The 8,887-nt window shown below is 36.3% G+C and overlaps 1 protein-coding gene across 1 annotated transcript; it reads right to left on the bottom strand.

Annotated features, from left to right (window-relative positions):
• Positions 1-223: 223 nt before the first annotated feature.
• Positions 224-1,039, bottom strand: LOC127290358 (uncharacterized). The gene has a single exon (XM_051318865.1). It carries the CDS (start codon positions 1,037-1,039, stop codon positions 224-226), a length of 816 nt encoding a protein of 271 aa, XP_051174822.1.
• Between the last annotated feature and the right edge of the window lie 7,848 nt (positions 1,040-8,887).

An 8,887-nucleotide genomic window follows, 5' to 3' on the forward strand; every position in this document is an offset into this window, starting at 1 on the left:
ATATTGGTCTGAACGATGAGGCCTTGTCTAGGGGTTTCTCTCCTTTCCTAAGGAGGACCAACTTCTGTGTCTTCCAGTCGCTAAAGAACTCTCCCGCCGTTAGACATGTATTAAAGACGTTGAGAAGAAGCTCTGGATAAACAGCGACAACCTCTTTCCAGACTTCGCTGGGTATTCCGTCATTGCCTGGCGCCTTGCCATTTCTCAACGTCTTTGACACTTTTTACAACTCTTCAAGCGTGAAGAGTTCCTCCTTGCTTACTACACATTCAGTAAAGTCCTCCCTTTGGATTGGTTCCGCGTGGGGGAAAAGCGTCCTTATAATTTCCAGGACCCAAATCGGATCGTCCAGACTGGAGATTTTCTGCCTTGGCACCAATTTCTTAGTGACAATCTTAAAGGCCAATCCGCATGGGTCCCTTTCTGATTCTCCGATTAGGTCCTGCCAGCAACGGCGTTGGCTACTACGTACTGCCTTTTTGAAGATCAGCCTGGCTTCATGCCATTTTTCTCGCAGCTCGGAGTCTCCCTTTGAATGGGTGTATTTTCTCCTAGCTGCGTGGCTTTTTCTCCTCAGGCAGGCTAGTTCCTTGCTCCACCAGTACATAGACCCTTTCCCTGTTTTTCTTGTCTGCCGGCGAGGCATAGCGTGGTTGCAAGCATCTACTATTACCTGCCTCGCCTCACGCACTGTTCCCTTTAGAGAAACTGGCTTCGTCATCCAGTTGAGCTCGTGAACAAGTCTCGATTCTTCCAGAGACTCAACCAGTTTCTCCCTGTTCAGTCTCTTGAGGTTCCATGAGGGACATTTACTGCTTCTTTGCAGTTTTTCATGCCCTCTAGGAATTTCCTCCGAGACTGAAAATTCTATGTACTGGTGGTCGCTCATGGTCTCTTCATCCAGCACCTTCCATTCTTTAATCCTGCGAGCCAGGCGGGGAGAGGCAATGGTTATATCAAGAATAGATCCTGACGTACCCCGCCTGAAGGTGATCTCCTTCCCCCTATTTAGCACTACCAGACCGTTTGCGGAGACCATCTCGGAGACTAAGATCCCTCTCCTGTCGAGGCGAGTCTCTCCCTATTCCGGAGACTTACTATTAAAGTCCCCCACAATGAGGAGTTCCTCGTCGAAAGTCTTAAGACTATCCTCAAGAGAGCGGATCTGGGCGTCGAACTTTGCAATGGGATCGTTCGGAGAGAAGTAGCAGCTGTAAATACGTACACCTGCCACCTCTATCCAAACGAAACCACCGCGTGTCTCTCGAAAACGGCTGATAGTGCTGTTCGGGTTGCATGTTATTATGCCTGCTCTCCCTGATGCATCCTGAAACCAGTTCGAGAGTCCTCGCTTCTTATACTGCTCACTAATGAGCAGTATATCAGCTCTTCTCTCCCTTGCAGTCTGCATCAGGAGGTCTTGTGCGACACTTCCTCTACCGAGGTTGACCTGGAGAAATCTTAGCTCTTTGCCTTCAACCTCTCCAGGGCTGCCCTGTAGATCGGACGTGCCCCGCTTCCTGGGAGGTGGTTCGTCTCTTTCATCCCGCTATCTACGCAGGATGCACAGTCTGGAACTGCCTCGCATCCTCTGTGCGAGTGGACCGCTGAACAACACCTCCCTCAGGCTTTGCTCCTATCCGGGTTTTTGCATGTCCGGGCTAGATGGTCGTACCCAAGACATCGGTGGCATCTCTGTACCTCCAGTCTCTGTCTGATACGACAATTTATCCAGCCGATCCTCACTTTTTCCGCCTTCAGCAGAGCATCTGCTTCTGCTTCAGGGAGCTGGACTATTGCTAGCTTAGCTCCGCGGTTCAAAGTGAGGAGTCTACAGGGCACCTCCACGTCATCCTTTTTCAAGGCCAGCTGAACAGCTTTTATGACGTCGTCGACTCCCGTAGTCTCGTCTAGGTCTCTTATTTCGAGTGTCCTTCTCGAGACTATCGGGACGAAGTTTGCCTTCTCCTTCATGACGTCGGCCAACGCGCCGGTGAACATCGAGACTCCCTGGTCTCTACGGAGTACGAGCAGCAGCTCTTGCTTCCTTGTCCTCCGGATGGACAAGACCTCCGTGTTCGTATCGGCGAGATTGACCGACGTCTTCATTTGCCTCAGAATGTCGGCATAGGACTCCCCATCCTTCGCCGACACTCTGATGGCTTCTGTGTTCCTCGGTTTTTTTTAGAAGGATTTCTCTTTGGAGACTGGCCATGGTTTCGCCCTCAGCTTCCTCTGGCTTTTTCTCTGGTGGTTTTTTCTTCGACATCCTGTCCTCCGGTGATGTCGAAGCCACTCTTTTCGTTTTCTGCCCAGAGGCAAGCTTGTTTTCGGGCTGTGAGGACCTTTTCGTGGACTGCGGAGTCCTTGGAGAGTTCCACACGGACTTCGGTTTGTCCTTCCTCCGAGTTGGGCATGGCTGGTCTAAGACTTTGCATAGCTTGTCGGCCGATGCTCGGAGGGACAGACTTGCGCTCCGTACAGTTGAAAACACCTCCAGCGCGAAATTGACCTTTTCTTTAAGGTCATTTGGGGTGTTTTTTATGAAAGACCCCTTAATCCCGTGGAGGGCTTTCTCCAAGGCCTCCGTCTGTAATCTTTGATCCTCCACGATATCCAGCAGGATTTTACAAGCTGCCGCCGTGGGATCGACACTCTCCCTTTGTTCAAGAGGCTTGACCACAGTCGGTGTTCCTCTTTCTGGAGGACGGTTCAGGTGTACATCCGCCGTCACCACCATCTCATTTACTTCGGGGCAGGGGGATATTTCTTCCAGATCGGAAGCTCTGATCATATCCTTCCTGCTTTCGTTTTCCAAAAAAGTTTTTTGATCCATACTTTGCACTTTCACCAGCGCATCGGGTACACCCACGGACAGGTATCCTTCACGGATAGCTGCCCGACCCCCAGTACTCTGGGGCACACCAAGCGCTTCGCCAGTCCCGGAATACACGGACGGAATGGACTCGCCCGTAGCAGTATGGATTCCGACCTCCATACCCACCACAGACTTCCTGATCAGGGTATTATTTATATTATTATTTGTATTATGTATTATAATACCTATATATTATAATTATACATCAAATAGATAAAAGTTTAAAAATTGTTAGAAATAAAATATATAATATATATATATAATTTAAGAATGAATAGAAATATCATTATATTTTACCATTCGACAAATATTGAGAGTCGATAATGAAGTGTCACTCATTATCATAATCTTCTCTTCTTTACCCATAAAATGTCAAGTACAGCAGTATACTGTCAGTTAAAAAGTGATTTTTCGGAAAACTCTTTCCTTTTCCTCGATCGAGGTATTTTTATACTTTCTTTTTCTGTATATATCAAGAATTATGCATTTTCCACTGTTTCTTCAATGTTTCAATAGTTTTTCATATTATTTTAGCAGCTTTTTAGACACGAGAAATATTGCGGATGATTGGGCATAATGCATTGGACAATTGAACAAACACTCCAATTGTCCGAATGCATTTTAGACAATTGAGCAAACGGCTTGCTCAATTGTCCGAACTGCTATCTCAAAAAATCCTTTTTTACTGGGGTCTTATTTGTGATGGGTGATTTTATCGGCGAAATCATTAATATGCGCAAGTTCCCCGTTGGACGCATAGATGGCGCATGTTTTTACTCAAAATGCTTGTCGTACGAGTCTATTAGTCTTGTTTGTTGATTCTTAATAGTGACAGTTTTGCAGATATTGCAGTTTGATTCGTGCTTTGATTGATATTTATTTTTATTGACAATTAATTTCAGATCGCTAAATATATTGCAAATACATAAATTATTATACGTAAATAATATTATTATTTCCATGTGTAATGAATAAAAAAATTTATTTAATTTTGTTACTTATGCAGTTATAAATTATTTCTGCATTGAAAAAGTCCAATCGACATTTTAATCATCAAAATAAATAAATGTGACGCGATCCCAAAGGAAGTAAAATTTCAACGACAAAAACAATTAATTAAGTACCTAATCTTTAAATTTTAAAAATTTTCAATTTTTTAAAGTTTAAATAATACTTATTTTTAAGTAAGTACAGTAATAAATGGACGAAGTTTAAAAAGATCTTAATGGGAAATATATTTATATCATAGACAGTATCTTGTGCTATATAAATAGTTATTTTATTCTGAAATAGTGTTTAGATAACATATCCTAATGAAATTAAAAACTTTATTATAGATATAATAAAAATAGACCAATAAACATTAAATTTTGAAAAAATATTTGAATTTTTTTTAAATTATTATTTTTTAAAAATTTTGATGACGGTTACATATATGAAAAATTTTGATAAATTATTCTATATGCAATGTAATGAATTAATTTCCTAAACGTTTTTATTTATAAAATTTAATTTTAGGGAAAATACAATGTCTGTAAAAATTGATATTTTCCTCAAACGTGGTTGTGAAGGTGATACACTTAAGTGCTTCAACCTAGCGAAACAACTTTAAAATTCAGACGTCTTATATCGTACAAAATTTGCTGTTTTTAGGGTTTCGTGTCCCAAAGCCAAAAGCATTATAGTTTCGCTTTGGCGTCTGTCAGTCCGTCCGTTCATCTTACACTCGTATGGTTGCCATGGTAACACTTATCATAGCAACCGTTTCCATACTAATCGTTTCTATAGCAACCATTACCACAGCAATTCACAAATAATGTAATTCTAAATTATTAATTATATACAAATAACTTTTGACCTGAATTTAAAAAGCCATGAAACCGTAGATGTAGGCGCTTTGCGCCTGCTTCTCTTCCTGATTTTGTAATTTCTCTTGATAGGAATTTTCTGTTCTTTTGCCATAACAAAACTATATAGTTCATTTTGTAAAAAAAACAATAAATTGAAAAAAATGCATAGAACCAATTTTTTAACCATTATTCCTTTAAAAAATTATTACTACCAGTAAAAACTAGAAAATAAATCAAATAAGATGAATGAAGAGAAAAATTTTATTTTTATTCAAAGAGAAGGACATTGATTTGATTGTTTTGTTACACATAAATCTCGTTGTAATCCATTTGGTAAAAATTTTAAATACTTGTGGCTTTGAAATCATAATAATTCTCATTAAAAATTTAATTCCTTTGCTCATTTTCCATTTCAAATACTTTAAATCTTTTTTTTTGTTTTAAAAATCTCACACTTTAAATTTGGATTAGTGAAATACAATTGACAAATAGTGAAAAATGACTGATAGTCATTTTTGGAGACAGGTTTTCTTTATTTTGATCAGTTAAATATGATAGGTTATAAGTGAATATTAATTAATTTTTAGTGTCATTTCTCTGCTTACTAGTCATTTGATTTATTAAATAAATCAGTCAATCTGTTTCATACACTTTTGATAAAATAACTTCGCTGATTGTCAGTGAAATTCTACTGGCAATTAATAATAAGTCATTGAATAACTGTGAAATTGTTACTGAAAATTTGGTGGCTGGTTTTTGAGTATGTAATCAGTGAGTATTTCATTGATTAACATTTAGAGTGCTGTATAAACAAATGTAGGAGCGATAAATTTTTTTTACATCTAATCAGCGACTTAACAGCAAATTTTAAGCCATAAGAAAATTCAGTATTACTTTTTGTACAGTTATTAATCATAAAAGGAATGGAAAATAAAGTGTAATACATGTATATTATGTAAGTTACTTCATATGCTTTACATGGAAAATGTATAAAACTTGTGAATTTGTTGATAGAATTATTTTTCATTAGTTTCCGATGCATTTGAAACACATAAGTTACATAATTAAATAAGCCTTTAGATTGTGTGTGCGTAATTTTAATTAATTTAAAAAGACGAAGATTAATTACACTATTTCAGACTTGTTTGTAATAAAAAAGTATATTTTGCATTTTTATTATATATATATATGTATATACTATTGTAATGTGTAATAATATCTTAAGAGTTTCTTATTTTCAAAACAAAATTTTTAATAATTAGGTAAATTCTACAATTAATTTATTGCTTTTTTATACACTTAAAATTAACGCGTGTATTTAGTCTTTTAAATTATGATTTAAATATTTAAATAAATTGCGATTAATGATAAAAGAAAACATGCAGTTCGATTGGAGCGTTATACAATAATTTTTATAAATGCATCAAAAGTTTTAAGCTTCATTTATAAATAAAAAGAATAGGAATGCCAAGACATTTTCCTGTTTTTACAAACACTTTTTTAATATAATTTTATAGACGTTCCTTAAAAATTGCATGACATGATTTTTTTTATATTTCAAAGTGGAAATATAATTTTGCAATAAACAAACATAAATTATTCGATGACTTCCTGATAAACTCATATATGAGAGAATTAACATAAAGTGTACAAGAACACATTATAGAATTGCAAAATATTGTTTAACATTAATACAAGATTATTTAAAAATACCTATCGACTATAAATGATTGACTGTTAGAAATAATATATTTTAAGTCAACCTCTAAGTAGACGACATAGAGTAATCAATGATATCATTTCAGTTACAAATAACGTTATCAAGGAATAGTTTTGATGAAATCAGGAATGTTGATGATGATTAGGAATGTCAGTACGTTATGCGTATCCAATCCTCTTTTTTCTTTGTGATTCATCGTTAATTCTTCTAAAAAAATTTCATAGCTCTCTGATTGTATTCTGTATTGGTGTTCTTGAAATGGACCTTATCGTGAAGTTGACGAAGTTTATATTTTTGATGCAGCTAAATTGTTCATTACAAAAGACAATGAAAAATTATTAATTAATTACATTTTTTTTAAATTAGTCAATTTATTTTAAAATTAAATGATTTAATTCACAGTTTTAATATTTCAAAATTATGAATGCTTAAGATTTACAATGAAATGTAAGAAATCTTTTTAAAATATAAAATTCAATTATCTCTTTGAGGACCAAATTATTTCTTAAAAAATCACGATTTTTTATTTTTAAACAAGTTCTTCAGCGCAACTAATTAAGGTTTTTTGTCTTAAAACCAGAGTTTAGAATTGAAAATTTATGACATTAAATGAAAAACATTAGTCTAGTATTTAGTTTTAAAAATAAATGAACTTATGCGTGAAATAACAAAAAAATGTTCATGTTGCCTGAAAGCAACACTTGTCCTCAAAGAGTTAAAAGTAAAAACGACTTTATTATTTTACAAAAAAATTCGTAAGTAATTTAAATAATATAATTTAGTAAAGCTTGTATTGTTCTAAAACCTTGTATTTTATTATTGTTGAATGATAATATTGTATTACCTGCTTCATTTCATTTATTGGCAGTATGTTAAGTTTAATCGGTTTCCCAGATATTGGAGAGAGACACAGCAGCAAGATTTTCGGTGATGGGAATAAGAAAACCTGGACTTTTGATTTGCTGGTAACTGATGAAACGCTTTTCTCGTGGTTGGTGTACCATACATTGCATAAAAGGTACTCGAAATGCATTGCCATTGTTGTGCAACGCTTGTCCAACTACACCAGCAATTACTACGTTTCTGTATCTATAAGAAAGGATTTTCTCAATTATGTAGAATCTTGAGTCGTTGGTAAAGACAATGTGGTCGCAAAATTTGCGTCTCTTGTTCTCAAAGATTTTCTACTCTGTACCATGGATGCATGCTTTTTTAAAGGTTTCTATGTGCCTTTCAGGATTTATAAATTGGTCAGCAGCTATAACCAAATTTATCTCTTCTTCATTAGGACGACGCACAATCACTCTTTCCAAGCCTAAGAAATAATGTGCTTCTGGCATACCTTGTACGTGTACATTTGTGAGTTTCAGAAGACGACTTGTCTCTGTTCTCGTTGAATCTTGTATTGGTATTTGTCTAGAAGCTACAATCACGAACTTTTTCATAAAAAATCTTGTGATCACTTGATCTGCTCTTCGATATGGGCTTGTTATAGAATCAATGATTCTTCGGTTTAGAGATTCGAATGGGGTCCCACAAGGGACCCCAGTTTCGAACACAGTTAACAAGATGAGTGAGAAAGTGCACATTGTACACCATGTTTTTCAGGAAGTCGTTGGTTTGGTAGTCTCGCACAAATGTGGTGAGCAGGTTTTGCGCTATATCTAATTCACCTACTCTGATAGAATCGGAATTGAGTATATAGATTGCCTTTACTAGTTTTTGTAGGTAAACTAAATATCTTTGAGGCAAAATTCCATCGAGACATGGAAGGGAATAGTATAACAACCAGTTTCTCCATTCTGAGGCTTTCCACATCCTGTATAACGTTATACTTCTTGGTGTTCTGGAAATTCTGGTTGGAGTCTTGATAGATAAAAGTTTGACATCGATAGCTGCTATTGAATCTGGATGTCCGATGTACCACTCCTCATTTGCATCATTTAGCCACCTTACTACCAGACGTTTAGCCACTCCAAGATAGGTGTTGTGAGCGCAATCTACTGGAACATTCTCGACTAGATCAAATTCTGGTAGTCTAGTTAATGATGAAACACCTTTCACTCCATTAATAATTCTTTTTTTTCGAACAGCAAGTATTCCGTCTTCCGATATAGAATCGTTTGTACGTAACTGATAATTGCCCACCGCGTATACCCAAGTGTTTTCTACCATTTCACCTGCAGGAAGGCAATAAGTACATCTATTTCTGCCATTAAACCTTTTCATTCGTAATACATCAGGCCTTGCCACCGAATCCGCTACGAAGATGGTTGTAATAAATCTACTTGTCACCACGACATCACCATTTCTTCAAAGAACTCCATTTACATATAGTTGTCTTAATTCGTCACATATTGGAGTTAAGATACTGTTCATTGTTGGATGCGAGTTTGATACCCATAATCCTGCTAGAAACATATTTTGTTTTCTAGCATG

The sequence above is a fragment of the Leptopilina boulardi genome, unplaced genomic scaffold (genome assembly GCF_019393585.1).
Source record: "Leptopilina boulardi isolate dan_hultmark-lab unplaced genomic scaffold, ZJU_Lbou_2.1 LbouV2_60, whole genome shotgun sequence".
NCBI classification, from domain to species: domain Eukaryota; kingdom Metazoa; phylum Arthropoda; class Insecta; order Hymenoptera; family Figitidae; genus Leptopilina; species Leptopilina boulardi.